This window comes from Eucalyptus grandis, chromosome 9 (genome assembly GCF_016545825.1).
Source record: "Eucalyptus grandis isolate ANBG69807.140 chromosome 9, ASM1654582v1, whole genome shotgun sequence".
Classification (NCBI taxonomy): Eukaryota; Viridiplantae; Streptophyta; class Magnoliopsida; order Myrtales; family Myrtaceae; genus Eucalyptus; species Eucalyptus grandis.
In genome coordinates this window covers 23,039,653-23,063,875 of record NC_052620.1, presented here as the reverse complement: position 1 = coordinate 23,063,875, position 24,223 = coordinate 23,039,653, and the positions used below count along the sequence as shown (strand labels likewise).

Below are 24,223 nucleotides of genomic sequence, written 5' to 3'. Positions count from 1 at the left end.
TGAACGACGGTCCAATCCATCTAGAAGGAACAATAATATAATCAAAAGTTCACAAGAAAGACGATCAAATTTCTCTCAAAATAATTTCTGCGGGAAGCAATATAATTTTTATTCAAGCATGGTGGTTTCTGGTTACTGCGCTTTATTACTCATTTCTCTATGTCAGACAAGACTTCTATGTCAGACAAGACTTGACAAAAGTGATTAAGTAAAAGAAAAATAATCGCACGGAGGCACATTAATAATTGGCTAATAAGTTAGATGCTTCTTTAGAAGCTAGTGCGGGGTCGAGTGATTCCAATTAATGAACTTCTGGTCAATTTCGAGGACTTGTATTTTGTTCTCTAGTTTACACGTTCTCAAATTATTCCTTTGAAATTAAATATATTACGAGAAAAAAGAATATACTGTTATGGATAAGTGACCCAACATCATAATCAGCCAAATTAAAATCTAATTAATCGCTAGGAATTATCGTAGTGGTCACTCAATTCACTTGGGAAGGAAGAAGTAGCAAGTTTCATTCATCATCTTCTTAGGAAGCTCAAGTAGGGACGCGTGAATGAGAGAGCATGGAGCACGCGTAGTGACTTGTAAAATAGATATAAGATATGATCATACATAAAAATTAAAATTTGATTGAATTTATTACTTTCACCATCCTATATATGTTGAATGAATCATGAAAACCAAGACCTTACAATTGCCAAATTAATCAACTATTCCCCATTAAAAAGTTCCATCCAGAGGATGTGGGGACATCGGATGGCTCAAGTCAAGTGGATGATAGACTGATAAAATGGGGACCTGTAAAATAATTAGGGACAGTTATAAGTCATTTCCAGGTGAGGAATTTACAAAAAAAAATAAATGAAAAATCCAAACCTTAAAAAGCCTAATTTTTTTTCTACAATCTTCTCTATCTCCTACCTCCTTTTATCATCTACTAGTCTTCCCCCCACACCGCCCCCGTTGCTGAAGCAATGCCACCACCGGCCACGATCGTCTGCTGCTGCGCCACTCCGATAGCCACCACCACCAAAGCCACACTCGAACACCTCCAAAAGCTTTGCTCAGATAACATTGCAAGCACCTCTCTCTCTCTCTCTCTCTCTCTCTCTCTCTCAGATCTCAGGCTCGCAACCTCTGATTTAAGGCCACCACGACCTCAAATACGAGGTTGCAGCTGCTCGGATTTGAGTTTGCACTTCAGATTCGTGACAGAGAGAACCTTGTGGTCGGAGGGAGAGAGATAGACAAGGAGATGCTGAAGTGGTCGCGGAGGTAAGGCGCCACAAGTTATGGTTTGCAGCGGCGTTGTTGGTGGGTAGACGAAGGGGGAGGAGGAAGAAAGCAAGAAAAAAAATGGAAAGAAGAAAAAATAGAAGGACAAAAAAATTCCAGCTCAAAAACAAACAAAAAAAATGATGTGGCACTGCTCGTATCGGGAAAAAAAAGATAATGTTATAAAGAGTCATCAAACTTTGATCTAATCTATAATGTGATTTTTGAGCCTTTAATTTGTTTGATAGGATCCTTGAATTTTTGCACAATATACAACGTGGTTTATGATCTTTTAATTAATTCAATATAATTTATAAGCTTTTAGTACATATTCAAGTTAATCTATGAAAATGTTCAATGTCATCAGTAATTAATTCAATATAATTCATAATCTAAGGACTAATTTGACTATGTACTAAAATCTAAGGATCCATTGAATAAATTAAATATTCAAACATTGGGTTCTTGTCTAGAGATAATATTGAACAAATTAAAAATTAGATATTATACTATACATTAAATTAAAGTTCAAGAATCTTTGTCATGTTCCCAAAAAAAAAAGTGCAAACTATAGGAAATAAATAGAACAAACAGCAAAAAAGAAACCAATAAATAAAATGGTTCAAAGACAACACTTTTAACATATACAAAAAGCTCAAAGATTGGTGGATTGCCCTCTTCTTAATCACACAATCTAAGTTAGCCTCTTCTTCTGGTACCATTATATTCAAACTATTGAGACTGTTTTTGAGAAGCTCTCACAAGACTTATCTTTCTTTGTCGCAAATCACCTTCTTCAAGTTCCTCAACCTCACAATTGACCATGGCAACACAGACAATCTCAGACATCCTCTCATGTTTATCATTTTGAGATTATTCAGTTGACCAATTTGACTAGGCAAAGTACTCAGCCTCAAGCAATCAGATATATTGAGAGATATCAATTTTTGGAGGTTTCCAATCTAGGTTGGTAATTGTAACAAATTTGTGCATGAATTAAGCCTAACCACTTCAAGAGAGGTCGATTGCCCAAACTGTTCTGGGAGTGTAGAGAAATTATGGCAATTTGTGATGCTAAGCATCTTTAGAAGCTTCATCTCACAGATGCCATCTGGTAATGTCACAAGATCATTACAATAGTCGATGTTGAGCTCCACTAAGTTTGGCATTGTATCGGAGATTTTGGCATCATCTGACGTTGAAGCCTGCCCTATGTCACACATGAAAAATGATATCTTTTGTAGACTATGTAAGTATAGTTTTCCCATGCTTTGGAAAGAAACCATGACACTTTCAAGCCTGATCCTCCTTAAACTAGACCCAATGACTTGGAAATTGCGTAGCTCAGCTGTAAAGAAGCTATAGTTTGTTACTATTAGGGCTTTGAGCTTATATGCTTTCTCAATGAAATCCGGCAAAGCATAAGTCTTGGTTTGGTTGGTCTCAAAGTTCAAGACAAGAGCCTCAGCTAGGTAATTGAAGATTCGGCCAAGGTGTTGAGAATCTTCCATCTGCATCATGAACATAGAAGGTTAAATAATTTAACTACCAACAAACTGAATTTTTCCCTAAAGTCATTGAGAGAGAGAGAGAGAGTTCTAACCTGTGTAGATTGACACTAGATGAGCACTAAAAGTCGGTTGCTTTTGCTTACTCCACCAATCAAGAAAATTATTTGTGGTTAAGTCCACAATGAGTCTCTTTCTGTTCTCTACATCCCCCTGCTTGCACTCCATGATAGCCAACTCTCTGAGCAGCTCGTGTTGCGTAGCATAGTGGCTGCTGTAACATTTGTCCTCATCCTCATTTGAATCTCTCCTGTATGTATGTAATAGCTCCAATATAAGCATTTGCTCTGGAGTTTCTTGTGCTAAAGTTTAATGCAAGGCATTCGATGATAACAATTTACTGGTAAAGAAAGACATCTGATCCGTCCCACGTTTAAGAAATCAAGTCAGGAGGTAAAAAAGTTTTTTACAGGCCTTTGTAAAATCCATTTGACCTTCAAAATGCGGAACACACTATAGCTGAAAGGTCAAGTGCAGTAATTGTGGTGTGGATCCAAAACATCTAGTTTGCCTATTTTTGGGGAAACAGGAAATTTGTTGCGCATAAATTACTCTCTCAATCTTGGTGCAAAGATCTAATCATGCCTTTGTCCATTTCACACGCGTTCTAACTGTCACGTATAAGGAAAAGCTACTCATACGCCAACTACAATCTGATAAGGCACTCTTAGAGCAGTAGAAAACTAGAAAAGTTTGAATCAGAGAACAAAACAAACTTCAGATCCATACCTGGTGATTACAGGATCAGCTAGGCTCCTGTAAAAGAGTTCATGGAGGTCATTAATGGCGAGTGTGCCATCGAAATCTTGCCTGTACAACTCCACCCACATATCAATAAGGACAGTGGCAGGGATCTTGTGATCCTCTGGAAATGAGCCGAGGTCCATGAAACGCTCCTTGATCGAAGTGTTACCATCCAAGTCATCCAAACTCTTTCTGAGGCAATTTAGAATGTCACTGTCCAAACCCAAATGGGACAAATTAAGAAGCTTTGTTTCCCAGAACGAATGATCCTTTCCTTGGAGAGACTTGGCAATGACTATAAGAGCTAATGGCAATCCCTTACAGTGTTTCACTATCTGCCACAGGGAAAAAGAATATAGAAACAATTATGGGAACTTTGATATGAATCGTAATTAGTACAAACCATGGCCTCTTTTTAATGAAAGAGAGATCAAAGTAAAATCAGCATAGGTTAGGCGCATGGCAAAGAGCTCGGATGTAACATGGTAAGCCTATCTTAGGCAGGTTGATTTTATTAAACATTTTCTTTAGAGAAAAAAATAAACTCAGTTTTGATGACCATAAAAAATCCTATCATAGATGTACTCAAGCGAGAGTATACCTTATCCCAGAGCTCATCATCCGGCGCAACCAACCTTCTACCATTGACAGTAACAGATCGACGAAAAAGTTCCAGGGCTTCCTCATGAGGCAATGGGTTCAGGTGATGCACAAGATCAACATTAGGAAATTCATATCTTGACGTCACCACAATTTTGTAATGTTTGATCTTCTTGAAGACAAATTTCTCAATTATGGATTGCGAGTCAGTCCAAACATCGTCCAGCACAAGCAACACAGGATTTTGGCCTATTTTGATGAGCAGTTGCTGCAAGTAACGAACTGCATCATCTTCTGTTACAATCTCAGGTACATCTAAACCATTATGTTGAATCATTTTCCGGATAATGTCTGTCAGGGTGGGCTTCTTCGAGACAGGGACGAACATGATGTTGAATTTGCCTATATGCATGCAAACCACAGTAAGTCTGAATCCTATCACTTGCAAAGAGTATGAAAATTTGCTGCAACACTTCCAATTTATTAAATTTGGTAGGATAAGAAACAGAGCTAAGTAGATACCGTATAGCAGAAATGATGAGCGTGAATCCTATGGTGAGTGAAGACTAAGTTTTGACTGATTAAGAAAGGCACTCAGCAAAATCAAACAGAGGCAAGTTATTGCATATCTAAAAGCTCAGGAAAGATTTATCAGATTGGATATGATGTCAAAACTGAAAATAAACCATGACAAGAAGATTGTTTTACACAATGAAACATCCGACTTCATAAAACCCAAGCAAATCTTTGTGCAAACATTCACATCTACAAGGAACTGTATCGCTTGACAGAGAGAACAGGTAATGGGATTCAATCGCGTCATATGTGCACAAGTGAAACATTGTTTAAGCAACAGCTCCTATACACATGAATGGATAACCAAAGGCTTTGAGGCGACCGATTGGCAAGGATCAATCAATGAATTTCCTACTTTAATTATTTCTGGATCAGTCGAAACACTAAGCACACATACCTTCAACATCCTTGTCATGACACAATTTCTTCAGCAGGGTCGTCTTCCCGCACCCGCCCGAAGCGGTCACAACAATCACAGACACTCCCTCCTCCAGCAAATGCTCCCTGAGCTTCCACAAGGACGCCTCCACCACTGACCCAACAATGAAATTGTTGGATTATAATGTCTCAGTTGCTGTTTTCTGTTTTGTTTTTTTTTTACTCTGTTTTCTGCTGTTTTCTGTTCTGTTTTCTGCTCTGTTTTACTCTGTTTTTTTTATTAAAAAACAGCCAAGTTCATTTAGTTATGCATTTAGTGTTTTTGTTATTTTCTAGGAAGTTAATAGCACGTTTGTGTGCAGTCATGTGTTGCACGTACGTTAGCAGTTTTTTTGTTTTGTATTTAGTGGCTGTACTTAACAGTTTCTATAGAAAACTGACGTACGCAAGTTTGTGCTCTATTTTCTCTTTGCTTCTCTTCCTCACTTAAAAATATAGCTTCTGGTTTTCTGTTTCTATATTATTGTTTTTGATCAGTAATAACAGAAATCAGGCGCGTCAGGGACCGCGAGGTTGCCCGCAGCCCCAAATCCGCTCTTTAGGGCCCCGCCGTTCTCTTGACTGGAAAGGATCAACTGCTTGACTCCTAACCCAATCTCCTTCACCTCCCACAACATCTCGCTGTTGTTTCTCGCGTCCAGCAGTTGGATGTAAAGCTTGAAATCCCCCATTAATTCTGCATTGAATGCCTTGAGCTTGTTGGAGTGCGTATACTTCTTGCGCATGTTGAACCGGTGGATACTTGAGCACTTCCGGACAAGTCCTTTGCCTTTCTTCAATAGGTCCTTGATCGGACGCAACTCTTTCGGATTGCGGTCCAGCCGGTTGTTGAACTCGTCCCAATCCTAATGATTGGTTCTATTCTGCCCAAGGTGTTTTGGATCTTCTTGAGCTGGGGACGAAACGCTGTCATGGTTTGCACCACCTCCCTGACGGCCGCAAACAGCTCATTAAATGCTGCTCCCACAACAGCTCCTCCAAAATCAATTCCCATTTCTTGTTCTTTCTGTATTCACAGACCAAACAAGGAATCCAGATGCTAGAACTGAGACCCACGTCCCGAGATATGCAGAGGATCTTTCCCTCTGTTCTTTTCTTTTTTTCTTCTGGGTTTTTCGAATAGGCAAGAAGGAAGAGGAAGAGGAGCTTCTTGGTCTATGAAGCAACGACAGAGAAAGTGACGAACGAAAAGCTGAGAGAGACTCTCTTTGCAAAAGCGGCGGTGGAAGTCTATCCTCGGGCCAGGCATGTTATAGTCATGGTACAGGAAGGTTCTTGGGAGGACCGACCATTGGACGCCTCGCTTTGTTACTCGCTATGTTACTCGTTTAGTTAAAGCGCGTAACAGCCCGCGTTATTCTTCTTCGTATACTGAATTGATTATTTTATGGTAAACTTAGTTTATCCCACTAAAAATTGAAAACATTTCAACCGACCAAATGAGCTTTTAAATTAAAATTGAGTATTTGATGTGGATGGTAAAATACAAATTCTCCTATTAGGTGATTGGTAATGCATTTCGCATATATTTGATGATGTTGGATACTGTGACTACAATTTGAAATGTATAATATGAGAAATAAAGAGTAAGGTAATTTTTGGATTTGGTAGGATATGGAGATTACAATAAACTTAAAGCATTTTATCACTTAATAATAGCTTTCAATATTTCAAAACTATTGAAATTTCCAACATTTAAAGCAACGAAAATCATGTGTCTTTACCCTTGCAAATATCATAAGCAACTACTGGTTTTGGTTGCACAATTCACTAATTCGGACCAGCAAAATATCGAAGGACGTTTGCATGCTTCTTGGCAGAGAATCGGGCTATGTTTGGCTAGGGAACAAGTGCTGATTCAACCTGAATCCTGGTTATGTTCGTACTCAAGCTCCCACACAAATTGCTCACGATTCACTCATGTTTTTCTCCCAAACTCCCTTATTTTCCCTCGTTTTCTTGCTCTCAATTCTCTCTGTTATTTCTTTTCTCATGCGCTGCCAATTGCATTTATGTGTTTTTCAAGTATGCTAGTGATTTTTTTTCCCTATGTGCATGAGCACACATTTATCCTAAACTAATTTTAGTCTCACAAAATATATCAAACTAGTATCCTAATCAAATTCTATGTTTCGTGCGTATTCCACCCATTATCCCACATAGACGATTGTAAGATGGATCCAACTTTGAGAATGATAGATTTGACATGAAAAATCCACATGTGTTTATAAGTACACATTTTTACGGATGATAGATTTAGGTCAAGCATATCCTAAACTAATTTTAGTCTCAGAAAGCCATCACCACACCAAAGCCACACACGAACACCACCAGAAGCTTTGCTCAGATGACATTGCAGGGGCCCCTCTCTCTCATCAGATCTGAAGCGCGTTACTTCAAATTCGAGTTTGCGACCTCCGATATAAGGCCACCATGACCTCGGACATTAGGTTTCAGAGGCTCAGATCTCTTGAGTTTCCACCTCAGAAATAAGAGAGAGAAAAGGCGATGCTGAAGTGGTCCGTGGTGGTAAGGCGCTGCGACTTAGGTGTCAGCAATGACGGTGATGGTAAGGATGCGGTGGTTATGGTTTGCAGCGGCATTGTTGGTGGTAGAAGGAAGGGGAAGAAGAAAGGAAGAAAGAAATAAATGGGAAGAAGAAAAAATTCCTGACTTGAAAATATCAAAGAAAATATGACAGGTCAGTCCACATCAATATTAAATGGTTCAAAAACGACCTTCGATATTTGATCAAAAGTCCACACACCGTCGACGTCGTTTCCCAATCTTTGTCACTCAAGCCAAGCCAAGCTATGTTTTTCTTTGAACAAAATTATGTCCAAGCTCGGGAGAGTGTCCTTAAGAGGCTTCCACATGCCGGCTTTTTCTTTCTCACAAATCACCTTCCTTAAGTTCCTCAAGTTCATGATGGACCTTGGCAACCCAGACCACTTTGGACACCCTCTTATGTTTATCCTCTCAAGCTTAACCATTTGACCGATTTGATGAGGTAAGGCACTCAATTTCAGGCAGTCAGATATATTGAGAAGTCTCACATTTTGAAGGCTTTTGATCGAATCTAGTAAGTTTGACAAGGTTATGCAAGAATTAAGCCCAACCACTTCGAGGGATGTTAGTTGCCCAGTTTGTTCCGGAAGAGCGAAGAAATTATGGCAATTTGTGATGCTAAGCTTTCTCAAAGGCTTTATCTCACATATGCCATCCGGTAATGTCACAAGATTATCACAATAGTCAATGTCGAGCTCCACTAAGTTTGGCATTGCATCGGATATTTTAGCATCATTCGATGTTGAAGTTTGACTGATATAGCACATGAATAACGATATCTTTTTCAGATTGTGCAAGCGCAGGTTTCCCATGCTTAGGAAAGGAACTATGACACGTTGGAACCTAATCTTCCTTAAATTGGATCCAAGGACATGGAAATTGTGCAGCTCAGTCGGAAAGAAGCTATGGTTTGTTACTATTAGAGCCTTGAGTTTATCTGCCTCCTCAATGAATTCAGGCAAATAAGTTTTAGATTGCATGTCGTTCTGAAAGTTCAAGACAGGAGCCTCAACTTTAGGCAATTCAAGATTTGGCCAGGGAGTCGAGAATGTTTTATCTGCATTACAATATCAATTGGATTTTTCCTTAGAGGTCTTTAAGAGAGAGAGAGGGAGGGAGGAAGGGAGGAGGGAGAGGGAGTTACTAACCTGTAGAGATGGATACTAGACGAGCGCCAAGAGGCTGTTGCTTTTGCTTGCTCCACCAATCAGGAAAATTATTTCCAATCAACTCCAAAATGAGTCTCTCTCTCTTCTCTATTTCCCCCTTGTTGCACTCCATGATAGCCAGCTCTCTGAGCATATCGTGTTGCATAGCATAGTAGCCACTATAAGATTCGTTGTCGTCATTTATAAGATTCGTTGTCGTCATTTGAATCTCTCCTGTATGTATGCAATCAAACACTTGAATGTAAGCATTGGTGTGTAGTGTCAGGTATTTGATGATATCAAGTCAAAGAGGATATATGATCTTTCCCACCTTTGAGAAATTAAGTTAGGAGTTACAAATGTTCTTTACAGGCCTTTGTATGAATCATTCAGCCTTTACAATGCAGAACGCACTATAGCTGAAGGTCAGGTGGTGTGGATTCGAAAAATCTAGAATGCCAATTTTGGGGAATCGGGATAGTTTGTCATAGTACTGGAAAACTAAACATATTGGGATTTGTCATGGGCCATCAAATGGCATAAATTACTCCCTCAATCTTGGTGCAAAGATCTCAGTATGCCCTTGTCCACTTCACACATGCATTCTAACCATCACGTATCAGGAAAAACTAGAATCTGATAAGTAACTTTTAGGGCAGTAGAAAACTAGAAATGTTGGAATGAGAGAACAAAACGAACTTTTCAGAGCCATACCTGGTGACTATGAGATCAGCTAGGTTCCTGTAAACGAGTTCGTGGAGGTCAGCAATAGCACGCACGCCTTTGAAATCTAGCTTGTACAATTCCACCCACACATCGATAAGGGCGGTGGTGGGGATCTTGCAATCCTCCAGAAACGACCCAAGGTCCATGAAACGTTCCTTGATTGAAGGGTCACCATCCAAGTCATCCAAGCTCTTCCTGAGGCAATCTAGAATCTCGCTGTCCAAACCCAAGGGGTAATGACCTTCAGACCAATCAAGAAGCTTTCTTTCCCAGATTGGACGATCCTTTCCTCGGAGAGACTTGGCAACGACTGTAAGAGCCAATGGCAATCCCTTGCAGCGCTTCACTATCTGCCAAATGGAAAAAAAAAAAAAAAAAAAAAAAAAAAAAAAAAAAAAGAGGATAAAATAGATAGGAAACCTCAATAATACAAACCAAGGTCTCTCTTTGATGAAAGAGTACAAACTAAGACATACACGCAAGAGAGAGTATACCTGATCCAAGGTCTCATCATCCGGTGCATCCATGCTTCCATCATCAACAGCAACAGATTCACGAAATAATTTTACGGCTTCATTATGAGTCAGTGGTTTCAGGTGATGCACAGGACGAAAATAAGGAAACTCATATCTTGATGTCACCACAATCTTGTAATCTTTTATACCGTTGCTGACAAACTTCTTAAGGATTGATTCCCATTCGGCCCAGACATCGTCCAGCACAAGCAACACAGGATCTTGTCCTATTCTGTTGAGCAGTTGCTCCAAGCAACTAAATGCACCATCTTCTGCTTCAATCTCGGGCGCCTCAAAACCGTTATGTTGATACATTTGCTGGACAATGCCTATCAGATTGGGTTTCCTCGAGACTCTGACGAACATGATGTTGTTGAACTTGCCTATATGGAAATCACAGGAAATCTGACTCTTATCGATTGCTAAGAGTATGAAAGTTTGCCCCAACACTTCTAGTTTATTGAATTCGATAGGATAAAGAACAGAGCCTGGCAGATACTATGTAGCAAAAATAATAGATCTGAAGCCTATGGCTGTGAAGAGGAGGGTTCAGCTGATTAAGAAAGGCGCTCAGCACAATCAATCAGAGGCAAGTTATTGCATATCTAAAAGCTGGGGAAATATCTATCTGATTGGACATGATATTAAACCTTAAATGAAACGATGAAGAAAAGATTCTTTTACTTGATGAAATCCATGTGCATAATACCCAATTAATTCTTTGTGCAAACATTCACGTCTACAAGATACTGTATTGCTTGACAGAGAGAACAGAGAATGGGATTCAATCATTCAAATATGTCCAAAATTGGAACGTTGTTCAGGTTACAGCTCCAACACACAGAAGTAGCTAACCAGAAGACTATTAGGGGTGACCAATAGGCAAGCATAAACCAATAAGTTCATCCCTACATTAATTAGTTCTGGATCAATCGAAACACTGATCAACACATACCTTTAATTTCCCAGTCATGGCACAACTTCTTGAGCAGAGTGGTTTTCCCACATCCACCTGGGGCGGTCACAACAATCACAGACACTCCCCCCTTGAGCAACCGCAGTTTGATCTCCCTCATGGACACCTCCGCCTCTGACCCGACCATGAAAGCAGGCGCCACAGGGACCGAAAGGTTGCCCCAAGTCCCGAGCCCGCTCTGGAGGCCCCCACCGTTTGCTTGACCAGGCCATCTGAACATGATCTCGTCCATCTTTATCAACATCTCCGCATGGTTCCTCGTGGCTAGCAGGGGCATGTAAATCTGGAACTTCTCACGGACAGCCACGTCGTACTCGGTCAGTTTGTTCGAGTGTGTATACCTCTTGTACCAGTTGAGCGAGTGGATCCTCAAGCAGTTGTTGACTAGTCCTTTGCCTTCATCCAATAGTTTCTTGATCGGATCCATCTCTTTCAGACGGTCCAGCTGTTAGTAGAGATGGTAGATGTCCTTTATGATCGGGTCCATCTCGCTTAAGGTGAAATCAATCTTCTTGAGTTGGGGACGAAACACGGCAACGGTGTTCACTACGTGCTTAACAAGCGAGCACAGCTCGCCGAATGCTGTTCCCACAGCAGCTCCTGCAAAATCAACAGACATTTCCGGTTCTTTCTTTCTTCACAGACCAAACAATCCAAGAAAAAATCCAAAACTTCGATGGGTCGCAAGGATGCTTCGAAGAACTGAAATCCACGTCCAAAGATTTGCAGAGGATGCTTTTTCCTGCTTTTTATTCTGGGTTTTCTCCACAGGCGAGAAGGAAGAGGACTGTTTTGGTCTTTGAAGCAACAATGGAGAATGGGATGAACAGAGGTGAGAGAGACTCTTTTTATAAAAGCGGTAGCGGCGGTAGTGGAAGTTTATTCTCCGTCCGAACATGCTAGTAATCATCCGGGAAGTTTCCTACTAGGGGCGGCCATTGGGGGCCTCCCTGAGGTACTCCTTTATTATATGACGTTAGGCGTTGAAGAAGACTTGTCGTTAGCCGTTGACCTTGTCGCAAGTTGCCCTGCGAGGGAAAAATTGAAAAAGAATGGATGAAACTAGGTTGCTTAATTTTTAGAACGACCCATTTATCACGGTTAGCCCAAGACGTTTAGTTAACAATATGACAGCCAAGGTTAATCTTCTTCGTATCATGAATGGATTATTTTATTTTTGTGCACTATAATCCAATTCAACAATGATTTCCATAGGTTTTATGGTAAACTTAGTAGATCCCACTGAAAATTAAAAAGCATTTTAACCAACCATGTGACCTTTTAAATAGTATTCGATGTTGATGGTAAAAATACAAATTCTACTATTAGGAGGTTAATGGTGTATTTCGAATATATTGGATGTAATAACCCGAGCCCCACTATGTGATATTGTCCGCTTTGGACACTGAGTCCTCACGACTTAAAACACGTCACACAAGTTAGAGGAGCCTAAGCCATTATAAACTAGCTCAGGACTCCCTCCCTAAGCGATGTGGGCTGTCACACTCTCCCCTCATTGGGAGCACAGCACCCTCACTGTGGCCCCACAAGCGGTCGGCTCTGATATCATTTGTAATGACCCGGGCCCCACTGTGTGATATTGTCTGCTTTGGACACTGAGTCGCCATGGCTTTAAAACGCGTTATACAGGTTAGAGGAGCCCAAGCTATTATAAACTGGCCCAGGACTCCCTCCCTAGGCAATGTGGGACAGGGTCCCCTTTCTTACACACGTCCGGGGACCGAGGTGCGGACGCACCGCCATCCCTCCTCCCCCCGCACCATCGCTCGGGCCATCACATTGGACGAGGTTAGATACTATGAATATAATTTATAACGTAAATTCAAGAAATAAAGAGCAAGATAATTTTTCGATTGGGCAGGATATGAAAATTACAATGAATTTGAAACATTTTATACCTTAAGGATTTGAGAAGGTGTTGACCTCCTCTGGGCAATCGAAGGCCCCAACAAACCACTACATCATAGACACTTTACCCCAATCCAACCCTTCTCTCTGTGTACGTACGCACATTCATATGAGTAGATGCCTCGCTTTGCCGCTGGACTTAGGAGAGCAGGTGCGCCGTTAGCGTTTGGCATTGCGCCACTTTAGTGGTTGGCTCATTAAGACCCCTCTTTAAGAGTCTAAGACCTGGCATGGTGAACAAAGCGTGAGTGTTTTTTGAGTTTACAAATAAAGGAGTCAAAATCAATCGATTTTGTTAATCCGGGCCAATTTGACCCGAGGATCCTCAATAGTTATAGAGAAGTAAATTATCTAGGTGTGAATGTGAATGTGACTTAATAAAATATTAGAAAAGAATATGATTGGTCGGTCCACATCATAATGAAAAAGTTCAAAAACGACCTTCAATGTTTGATAAAAAGTCCACACACCATCAACGTCATTACTTTGCCTTGGTCACTCAAGCCAATCTAAGCTGGGTTCTTCTTCGAAGAGAGTTATGTCCAAGAGAGAGAGTGTGTTCTTAAGAGGACCCCACAGGATGGTTTTTTCTTCCTCACAAACCACCTTCCTTAAGTTCCTCAACTTTACAATTGACTTTGGCAATCTAGACAACTTCAAACATCCTCTCATGTTTATCCTACAGAGACTAACCATCTGACCAATTTGATCAGGCAATGCGGTCAGATTCAGGCATTCAAGTATATCAAGAAGTCTCACATTTTGTAGGCTTCTAATTGAGTCTGGTAACCGCGACAAGGCTATGCAAGAATTAAGCCGAACCACTTCAAGGTGTGCTAATTGCCCAATTTGTTCGGGGAGAGCAAAGAAATTATGGCAATTTGTGATGCTAAGTTTTTGTAAAGGTTTTATCTCACAGATGTCATCCGGTAATCTCACAAGATCGTTGCAATAGTCAATGTCGAGCTCCTTTAAGTTTGGCATTGCATTTGAGATTTTGGCATTGTTCGACATCGAAGCCTGACTAATGTCACACATGAAAAAGGATATCTTTTATAAATCATGCAAGCATAATTTTCCCATGCTTAGGAATGGAACCGTGACACGCTCAAACCTGATCCTCCTTAAATTGGACCCGATGACATGGAAGTTGCCCCAGCTCAACGGGAAAGAAGCTGTAGTTTGTTACTATCAAGGCCTTGAGCATGGGGGAATTTGCGATGAATTCAGGCAAAGCATACTTTTTGGTTTGCATGTTGGTCCGAAAATTCAAGACAAGAGCCTCAACTATAGGCAATTCAAGATTTGGCCAAGGTGTTGAGAATTTTCCATCTGTGTTTTGATCGATGAAGGTTAGAAGGTAACTGACTACCAATCAAATGAATTTTTCCCTATAGATCTTTGAGAGAGGGAGAATTGCAAACCTGTGGAGATGGACACTAGACGAGCACGGAGAGGCTGTTGCTTTTGCTCTCTCCACCAATTGGGAAAGTTATTTCCCATCAAGTCTAGAATGAGTCTCTCTCTATTCACTACTTCCCCCTGGTTGCACTCCATGATAGCCAGCTCTCTAAGCAAATCATGCTGCATAACATAGTGGCTATGGTAAGATTCGTCTTCATCTCTTGAATCTCTCCTGTATATATGCAATCAAACACTTGGATATAAGCATTTGCATTGGAGTTTCTTGTGCTAAATTCTGTTGCCATGCATTTGATAATATCAATTCAACAGAAAAAGAAGACATTGATCTTTCCCACTCTTGAGAAGTTAAGTGAGGAGTTAGAAATGTTCTTTAGAGGCCTATGTATAAACCATTTGACCGTTGCAATGCGGAACACACTGCAGTTGAAGGTCGGGCAGAGTAACTGGGGTGTGGATTCAAAACGTGTAGAATGCCCTTTTTTGGGAACAGAATAGTTGGTAACGCCTATGTAGCATGGACACTCTTCGGAAGCTTTCGTGTCATGTCCGACACTCCGACACGTGTCCGACGCGCTCCAACACGTCCCGACACGACCCGACATGCTCCGACACGCGGTCAATGAGTGTCGAAAAATCCAACACGTGGTCAACTCTTTCCGACACGCTCTGACACGCGAGTCCAGAATTCCGACACGCACGGGTCAATTTTAAAAATTTATAATACTTGAGGGGTCAAAATATAAATATACACAAAAGAAGTAATAAAATAAGTAACAAAATTGCTATAAATATACACACATGCGGTCAATTTTTTTTTTCAGTTTTATTTTTTTAGAATTGTTTTATTTTTTTAAAAGTCTTTTACTCTAAAATAAGTAATAAAAATGCTATATATGATAAATAAATAAATTTAAAATATCATTTCAGCATTTTTCTTTAAATAATATATTTTTCCTCTAAGTTTTGTGTATTATTGTAACAAATTAAAATAATGAATGATATCATTTAATATTTTTTGTGTAAATTAATTCTAGGCTATTATTATTATTATTATTATTATTATTATTATTATTATTATTATTATTATTATTATTATTATTATTATTATTATTATTATTATTATTATTATTTATGTATTTATATATAAAAATATATATAATATATAACGTGTCGGAACGTGTCGAAATTCTCTATTTTTAATAAATGATGTATCGACGTGTCGTGTCGTGTCGTGTCACGTGTCACGTGTCTGTGTCGGTGCTACATAGAATAACGCTACGAAAAATCTAATGATTTTAGGGTTAGGTACGGGTCATCAAATGGCATAAATTACTCTATCAATATTGGGGCAAAGATCTCATCATGCATTTGTCCCTTTCACACGCATTCTGTCACGTATAAAAATAAAAATAAAAAACTAATCATATGCCGACTAGAATCTGATGAGGAAATCTTACGGTAGTGGAAAACTAGAAAAGTTGGTTAAGAGAACAAAATGAGCTTAGGGCCATACCTGGGTAATACGAGATCAGCTAGGTTCCTGTAATCGAGTTCATGGAGGTAAGTAGCAGCGTAAACACCATCGAGACCTAGCTTGTACAATTGCACCCACATATCAATAAGGGCAGTGGCGGGGATCTTGCAATCCTCCGGGAACGAGCCGAGGTCCATGAAACATTTCTTGATCAAAGGGACACCATCGAAATCGTCCAAGCTCTTTCTGAGGCAAGCTAGAATCTCGGTCTCCAAATCAAGAAGGGAATGACCTTCGGACAATTCATGAAGCTTTTTTTTCCAGAATGCATAATTCTTTCCTCGGAGAGACTTGGCAACGACTTTAATAACCAATGGCAATCGCTTACAGTGTTCCACTATCTGCCACAGGGTAAAAAGAAAGAGCAATTGTCGGAACTTGATATAGTACTAAGCAAGGCCTCTCTTTGAAAGAGAGTTGAAACTAGGGATAGGCTGGTTTGATTTTATCAAACATATTCTTTAAAGAAAAAATTAACCCAGAGTTTCGATGACCATGAGAAGTCCTATAATTGATGAGCGCAAGCGAGAGCGTACCTCATTCAAGAGCTGAGTATCTGGTGGACGCATGCTTCTATCATCAACAGTAACACATCGACGAAAAAGTTCCACAGCTTCGTCATGAGTCAGTGGGTTCAGGTGATGCACAGGACGGATATGAGGAAACTCATATCTTGATGTCACCACGATTTTGTAATCTTTGATATCATTGCAGACAAATTTGTCAACGATGGATTCCGATTCTTTCCAGACATCGTCCAGAACGAGCAACACAGGACTTTGTCCTATTTTGTTGAGCAGCTGTTGCAAGCAATAAACTGCACCCTCTTCTGATTTAATCTTGGGTACCTCTAAACGATTGTGTTGATACATTTTCTGGACAATGTCTGTCAGGTTGGGCTTCTTCGAGATAGGGACGAACATGATTTTGTCCTTAAATTTGCCTATATGGAAACCACAGTAAGTCCGATCCCTATTGCTTCCAAAGAGTATGAAATTTTGCCTCGGAACTTTTCATTAATGAATTCGGTAGGATAAGAAACAGAGCTAAGTAGATACCATAAAGCAGAAATAAGTCTAAAGCATGTGGCTATGAACAGGAGGGTTCAGCTGATTAAAAAAAAGGTGCTCAGCGCAATGAAACAGAAGCGAGTTATTGCATATCTAAAAGCTTGGGAAGATTGGCCGTGATATCAAACCCGAAACGGAACTATGAAAAAAAGATTCTTCTTGATGAAACATCAATCTGCATGATACCCCCAAGCAATTCTCTGTGCTAACATTCACATCTAATAGAAAGTGAATTGCTTGAGAGGGAGAGAAGATGTAATGGGATTCAATTATTGAAATATGTCCAAAAGAGGAACATCATTCAGGCAACAGATCCTATATACATAAATGGCAGCATAATTACCCAAAAAAACTCTAAGTTTATTGTACAAATGTCAATTTAGTCATAATTATTTCATTTTGCTAATTTTTCTTTTGCTTAAATTCAATTTTGCCAACTGAATCTTAAAGCTTTTTATGATTTGCCCCCGAAGTGTTTCCAGCCAGCCATCCTGCAAGACAAGCCGGCTCTTACATAGACGATTTTATAATTTTATATTTTTATTTTTCTTTCTTTTTCATTTTTTTCCTACTAAGTCCAGGATATCAATTGGCAATGATCAACTCAATAAATTCATCCCTAGTTTTTTTAGTTCCGAATCAATCAAAACACTAATCACGCATACCTTTGATTGCCGTTTCGTGACACAATTTCTTAAGCAGAGTGGTCTTCCCACACCCACCCGGGGCAGTCACAACAATCACAGACGCTCCCTCCTCGAGCAACTGCTCCTTGAGCTTCCTCAAGGATGCCTCCACCTCTGAACCGACAATGAAATCGGGCGCTGCAGGGACCGCAAGGTCGCTCGAAGTCTCAAGCTCGCTCTGGAGGGCCCTGCCGTTCACTCGCACGAACCACTCCTTGAGCTCCTTCACGTCTCCCCCGATCTCCTTCTTGAGCTCCTTCACGTCTCCCCCGATCTCCTTCACGTCTTCCCCGATCACCTTCACGCCCACCGACATTTCCTTTCCGTCCCTCACACCCAGCAGCGGCATGTAAAGCTGGAACTTCTCCACGACTGCCGCGTTGAAGGCGGTCAGCCTTCTTGAGTGCTTATACTTCATACACAGATTGAGCGCGTGGATCTTCTTGCACTTGTCTTTTGTTCTCTAGTTCACATGTTCTCAAAGTATTCCTTTGAAATTAAATATATTACGAGAAAAAAGAATATACTGATATGGATAAGTGACCCAACATCATAATCAGCCAAATTAAAATTTAATTAATCACTAGGAATTATCTTAGTGGTCACTCAATTCACTTGAGAAGGAGGAAGTAGCGTGTTTCATTCACCATCTTCTTAGGAAGCTCAAGTGGGGACGCGTGAATGAGAGAGCACGGCAGCACGTGTAGTGACTTGTAAAATAGATATAAGATATGATCATACATAAAAATTGAAATTTGATTGAATATATTACTTTCACCATCCTATATATATTGAATGAATCGTGAAAATCAAGACCTTACAATTGCCAAATTAATCAACTATTCCCCGTTAAAAAGTTCCATCCAGAGGATGTGGGGACATCGGATGGCTCAAGTCAAGTGGATGACGGACTGATAAAGATGGGGACCTGTAAAATAATTAGGGCCACCACCGGGCACGATCGTCTGCTGCTGCGCCACTCGGGTAGCCGCCACCACCGAAGCTGCACTCGAACACCTCCAAAGGCTTTGCTCAGATAACATTGCAAGCACCTCTCTCTCTCTCTCTCATATCAGATCTCAGGCTCGCAACCACTGATTTAAGGCCACCACGACCTTAAATATGAGGTTGCAGCTGCTCGGATTTGAGTTTGCACTTCAGATTCGTGACATAAGAGAATCTTGTGGTCGGAGGGAGAGGGATAGACAAGGAGATGCTGAAGTGGTCGCGGTGGTTAGGCATCACAAGTTATGGTTTGCAGCGGCGTTGTTGGTGGGTAGACGAAGGGGGAGGAGGAAGAAAGCAAGAAAAAAAAAATGGGAAAGAAGAAAAAATAAAAAGAAAAAAAAATTCCGGCTCAAAAAAAAAATGATGTGGCATTGCTCGTATCCCGAAAAAAAAAGAAGATAATGTTATAAATAGTCATCGAACTTCGATCCAATCTATAATGTGATTTTTTAGCCTTTAATTTGTTCAATGAAATTCTTGAACTTTTGCACAATATGCAACATGGTTTATGATCTTTTAATTAATTCAATATAATCCATAAGCTTTTAGTACATATTCAAGTTAGTCTATGAAAATATTCAATGCCATCATTAAATATTTTCATGTAATCTAAGGACTAATTTGACTATGTACTAAAATCTTAGGATCACATTGAATAAATTAAAAATTCAAACATTGAGTTCTAGTCTAGAGACAATATTGAACAAATTAAAAAAAAAATATTATACTATACATCAAATTAAGTTCAAGAATCATCTATCATTTTCCCAAAAAAAAAAATAATAATAATAAGCGCAAACTATAGGAAATAAATAGAACAAACAGCTAAAAAGAAACCAATAAATAAAATGGTTCAAAGACAACACTTTAACATATACAAAAAGCTCAAAGATCAGTTGATTGCCTCATTCTTAATCACACAACCAATCTAAGTTAGCCTCTTCTTCAGGTACCATTATATTCAAACTATTGAGACTGTACTTGAGAGGCTCCCACAAGATTTCTATTTCTTTGTCGCAAATCACCTTCTTCAGGTTCCTCAACCTTACAATTGACCGTGGCAGCATAGACAATCTCAGACATCCTCTCATATTTATCCTCTTGAGATTATTTAGTTGACCAATTTGACTGGGCAAAGTACTCAAGCTCAAGCAATCGGATATATTGAGAGAGATCAATTTTTGGAGAGTTCCAATTGAGATTGGTAATTGCAACAAATTTGTGCATGAATTAAGCCTAACCACTTCAAGGGAAGTCGATTGCCCAAGCTGTTCTGGGAGTGTAGAGAAATTATGGCAATTTGTGATGCTAAGCTTCTTTAGAGGCTTTATCTCACAGATGCCATCTGGTAATGTCACGAGATCATTGCAATAGTCGATGTCGAGCTCCATTAAGTTTGGCATTGCATCGGAGATTTTGGCGTCGTTCGACGTTGAAGCCTGCCCTATTTCACACATGAAAAAAGTCATCTTTTGTAGACTATGCAAGCGTAGTTTTCCCATGCTTTGGAAAGAAACCATGACACGTTCGAGCCTAATCCTCCTTAAACTAGACCCAACCATATGGAAATTGCGTAGCTCAGCTGGAAAGAAGCTATAGTTTGTTACTATTAAGGCTTTGAGCTTATCTGCTTTCTCAATAAAATCCGGCAAAGCATAAGTCTTGGTTTGGTTGGTCTCGAAGTTCAAGACAAGAGCCTCAGCTTCAGGTAATTGAAGATCCGGCCAAGGTGGTGAGAATCTTCCATCTGCATCATGAACATAGAAGGTTAAAAGATAATTTAACTACCAACAAACTGAATTTTTCCCTAAAGGCCATTGAGAGAGAGAGAGAGAGTTCTAACCTGTGGAGATTGACACTAGATGAGCACTAAGAGTCGGTTGCTTTTGCTTACTCCACCAATCAGGAAAATTATTTGTGGTTAAGTCCACAATGAGTCTCTTTCTGTTCTCTACATCCCCCTGGTTGCACTCCATGATAGCCAACTCTCTGAGCAGATCGTGTTGCGTAGCATAGTGGCTGCTGTAACATTTGTCCTCGTCCTCATTTGAATCTCTCCTGTATGTATGCAATAGCTCTGACATAAGCATTTGCACTGGAGTTTCTTGTGCTAAAGTTTAATGCAAGGCATTCGATGATAACAATTTACTGGTAAAGAAAGACATCTGATCCGTCCCACGTTTAAGAAATCAAGTCAGGAGGTAAAAATGTTCTTTACAGGCCTTTGTAAAATCCATTTGACCTTCAAAATGCAGAACACACTATAGCTGAAAGGTCAAGTGCAGTAATTGTGGTGTGGATCCAAAACATCTAGTTTGCCTATTTTTGGGGAAACAGGAAATTTGTTGCACATCTCTCAATCTTGGTGCAAAGATCTAATCATGCCTTTGTCCATTTCACACGCGTTCTAACTGTCACGTATAAGGAAAAACTACTCATACGCCAACTACAATCTGATAAGGCACTCTTAGAGCAGTAGAAAACTAGGAAAGTTCAAATCAGAGAACAAAACAAACTTCAGATCCATACCTGGTGATTACAAGATCAGCTAGGTTCCTGTAAAAGAGTTCATGGAGGTCATTAATGGCGAGTGTGCCATCGAAATCTTGCCTGTACAACTCCACCCACATATCAATAAGGGCAGTGGCAGGAATCTTGCGATCCTCTGGAAATGAGCCAAGGTCCATGAAACGCTCCTTGATCGAAGTGTTACCATCCAAGTCATCCAAACTCTTTCTGAGGCAATCTAGAATGTCACTGTCCAAACCCAAATGGGACAAATTAAGAAGCTTTGTTTCCCAAAACGAACGATCCTTTCCTCGGAGAGACTTGGCAACGACCGTAAGAGCCAATGGCAATCCCTTACAGCGTTTCACTATCTGCCACAGGGAAAAAGAATATGGAAACAATTATGGGAACTTTGATATGAATCGTAATTAGTACAAACCATGGCCTCTTTTTAATGAAAGAGAGATCAAAGTAAAATCAGCATAGGTCAGTTGCATGGCAAAGAGCTTGGATATAACTTGGTAAGCCTATCTTAGGCAGGTTGATTTTATTAAACATTTTCTTTAAAGAAAAAAATATACTCAGTTTTGATGACCATAAAAAAATCCTATCATAGATGCACTCAAGCGAGAGTATACCTTATCCCAGAGCTCATCATCTGGCGCAACCAACCTTCTACCATCGACAGTAACAGATCGATGAAAAAGTTCCAGGGCTTCCTCATGAGGCAATGGGTTCAGGTGATGCACAAGATCAACATTAGGAAATTCATATCTTGATGTCACCACAATCTTGTAATGTTTGATCTTCTTGAAGACAAATTTCTCAATTATGGATTGCGAGTCGGTCCAAACATCGTCCAGCACAAGCAACACAGGATTTTGGCCTATTTTGATGAGCAGTTGCTGCAAGTAACGAACTGCATCATCTTCTGTTACAATCTCAGGTACATCTAAACCATTATGTTGAATCATTTTCCGGACGATGTCTGTCAGGGTGGGCTTCTTCGAGACAGGGACGAACATGATGTTGAATTTGCCTATATGCATGCAAACCGCAGTAAGTCTTGACTCATATCACTTGCAAAGAGTATGAAAATTTGCCACAACACTTCTAATTTACTAAATTTGGTAGGATAAGAAACAGAGCTAAGTAGATGCCGTATCGCAGAAATAATGAGCGTGAATCCTATGGTGAGTGAAGACTACGTTTCGACTGATTAAGAAAGGCACTCAGCAAAATCAAACAGAGGCGAGTTATTGCATATCTAAAAGCTTGGGAAAGATTTATCAGATTGGACATGATATGAAGACTGAAAATAATCCATGACAAGAAGATTGTTTTACTCGATGAAACATCCACCTGCATAAAACCCAAGCATATCTTTGTGCAAACATTCACATCTACAAGGAACTGTATCGCTTGACAGAGAGAACAGGTGATGTAATTCAATCATGTCAATATGTGCACAAGTAAAACATTGTTCATGCACCTGCTCCCGTACACATAAATGGCAAACCAAAGGCGTTGAGGCAACTGATTGGCAAGGATCAATCAATGAATTCCCTAATTTAATTAGTTCTGGATCGTTTAAACCCTAGTCACACATACCTTCGATATCAATGTCATGACACAATTTCTTAAGCAGGGTCGTCTTCCCGCACCCGCCCGGGGCAGTCACAACAATCACAGACACTCCCTCCTCCAGCAACTGCTCCCTGAGCTTCCTCAAGGACGCCTCCACCACTGACCCAACAACGAAATCGGGCGCGTCAGGGACCGCGAGGTTGCCTGAAGCCCCGAATCCACTCTGGAGGACAACACCGTTTGCTTTGCGGGAACTAATCAACCTGTCGAATTCTGTCCTCATCTCCCTCACCTCGTACAACGTCTCGCCGTTGTTTCTTGCATCCAGCAGGCCGATGTAAAGATTGAAATCACCCAGTAATTCTGCATCGAATGCCTTCAGCTTCTTGGAGTGCGTATACTTCTTGCGCATGTTGAACCGGTGGATACTTGAGCACTTCTGGACCAGTCCTTTGCCTTTATTCAATAGTTCCTTGATCGGACGCATCTCTTTCGGATTACGGTCCAGCCGGTTGTTGAACTCGTCCCAATCCCTAATGATTGGTTCTATTCTGCCCAAGGTGTTTTCGATCTTCTTGAGCTGGAGACCAAAGGCTTTGATGGTTTGCACCACCTCTCTAACGGCCGTGAACAGCTCATTGAATGCTGCTCCCACAGCAGCTCCTCCAACATCAATTCCCATATCTTGTTCTTTCTGTCTTCACAGACCAAACAAGCAAAGGAATCCCAAACTTTCGATGAATCACCAAAGATGCCAGAACTGAGACCCACGTCCCGAGATTTGCAGATGATCTTTCCCTCTGTTCTTTTTTTTCTTTTTTGGTTCTGGGTTTTTCGAAGAGGCAAGAAGGAAGAGGAAGAGGAGCTTCTTGGTCTTTGAAGGAACGATGGAGAAAGTTACGAGGAAAAGGTAAGAGAGACTCTCTTGGTCAAAGAGGCAGTGGAAGTCTATCCTCGCGCCTGGCATGTTATATAGTCATCGTACCGGAAGTTTCTTGGGAGGAAAGACCAAGAGAGAACCCGCTTTGTTACTCGTTTAGTAACAGCGCGTAACAGCCCCGCGTTATTCTTCTTCGTATACTGAATTGGTTATTTTATGGTAAACTTAGTTTATCCCACTAAAAATTGAAAACTTTTCAACCAACCATATGAGCTTTTAAATTAAAAGTGAGTATTTGATGTGGATGGTAAAATACAAATTCTCCTATTAGGTGATTGGTAATGCATTTCGTATATATCGGATGATGTTGGATACTGTGACTATAGTTTGAAATGTATAATCTGATAAATAAAGAGCAAGGTAATTTTTGGATTTGGTAGGATATGGAGATTA

General features: G+C 40.2%; 4 protein-coding genes across 10 annotated transcripts in view; all 4 read right to left on the bottom strand.

The window, feature by feature from the left end:
- The window catches only part of LOC104420463 (probable disease resistance protein At5g66900), a 62,232-nt gene extending 56,069 nt beyond the window's left edge, over positions 1 to 6,163 (bottom strand). The window contains exons 1-6 of one of the 2 annotated variants that reach the window (XM_039301868.1): positions 5,701 to 6,163; positions 5,170 to 5,322; positions 4,198 to 4,598; positions 3,582 to 3,931; positions 2,888 to 3,102; positions 2,503 to 2,795 (exon numbers count right to left, since the gene is read on the bottom strand). In XM_039301868.1, the coding sequence (XP_039157802.1) occupies positions 2,749 to 2,795; positions 2,888 to 3,102; positions 3,582 to 3,931; positions 4,198 to 4,598; positions 5,170 to 5,322; positions 5,701 to 5,935 (1,401 nt within the window). In that variant the 5' untranslated portion in view covers positions 5,936 to 6,163 and the 3' untranslated portion in view covers positions 2,503 to 2,748. Of the gene's footprint in view, positions 1 to 2,502; positions 2,796 to 2,887; positions 3,103 to 3,581; positions 3,932 to 4,197; positions 4,599 to 5,169; positions 5,323 to 5,700 lie in introns of those variants that run through there. The other variant, XM_039301866.1, reaches the window with a different exon arrangement.
- A 138-nt stretch (positions 6,164 to 6,301) lies between these two features.
- LOC104431081 (probable disease resistance protein At5g66900) lies at positions 6,302 to 12,125 on the bottom strand. 2 transcript variants are annotated; one of them, XM_039301869.1, is made up of 5 exons: positions 11,123 to 12,125; positions 10,147 to 10,550; positions 9,641 to 10,002; positions 8,927 to 9,105; positions 6,302 to 8,835 (listed from the first exon to the last, which is right to left on the bottom strand). In XM_039301869.1, exons 1-5 carry the CDS (start codon positions 11,568 to 11,570, stop codon positions 8,003 to 8,005), a joined length of 2,226 nt encoding a protein of 741 aa, XP_039157803.1. In that variant the 5' UTR covers positions 11,571 to 12,125; the 3' UTR covers positions 6,302 to 8,002. The 2 variants fall into 2 exon arrangements, with proteins under 2 accessions (XP_039157803.1, XP_039157804.1); XM_039301870.1 differs by lacking the exon at positions 6,302 to 8,835 and having other exon boundaries at positions 8,965 to 9,160; positions 11,123 to 12,112.
- A 919-nt stretch (positions 12,126 to 13,044) lies between these two features.
- LOC104431080 (probable disease resistance protein At5g66900) lies at positions 13,045 to 18,235 on the bottom strand. Of its 5 annotated transcripts, XM_039301872.1 has the most exons (6): positions 18,062 to 18,235; positions 17,767 to 18,028; positions 16,568 to 16,974; positions 16,011 to 16,372; positions 14,497 to 14,708; positions 13,306 to 14,404 (listed from the first exon to the last, which is right to left on the bottom strand). In XM_039301872.1, the coding sequence occupies exons 1-6, from the start codon at positions 18,203 to 18,205 to the stop codon at positions 14,181 to 14,183; spliced, it is 1,611 nt and encodes a 536-aa protein (XP_039157806.1). In that variant the 5' UTR covers positions 18,206 to 18,235; the 3' UTR covers positions 13,306 to 14,180. The 5 variants fall into 5 exon arrangements, 3 of the variants coding, with proteins under 3 accessions (XP_039157807.1, XP_039157806.1, XP_010042069.2); XR_005546552.1 differs by lacking the exon at positions 13,306 to 14,404 and adding an exon at positions 13,045 to 13,297 and having other exon boundaries at positions 14,497 to 14,656; positions 17,767 to 18,235; XM_039301873.1 differs by lacking the exon at positions 13,306 to 14,404 and adding an exon at positions 13,046 to 13,297 and having other exon boundaries at positions 17,767 to 18,235.
- Positions 18,236 to 19,575: 1,340 nt separating this feature from the next.
- LOC104418611 (probable disease resistance protein At5g66900) lies at positions 19,576 to 23,860 on the bottom strand. The gene is made up of 5 exons (XM_010029994.3): positions 22,915 to 23,860; positions 21,942 to 22,342; positions 21,325 to 21,674; positions 20,639 to 20,853; positions 19,576 to 20,542 (listed from the first exon to the last, which is right to left on the bottom strand). The coding sequence occupies exons 1-5, from the start codon at positions 23,570 to 23,572 to the stop codon at positions 19,707 to 19,709; spliced, it is 2,460 nt and encodes an 819-aa protein (XP_010028296.2). The 5' UTR covers positions 23,573 to 23,860; the 3' UTR covers positions 19,576 to 19,706.
- Between the last annotated feature and the right edge of the window lie 363 nt (positions 23,861 to 24,223).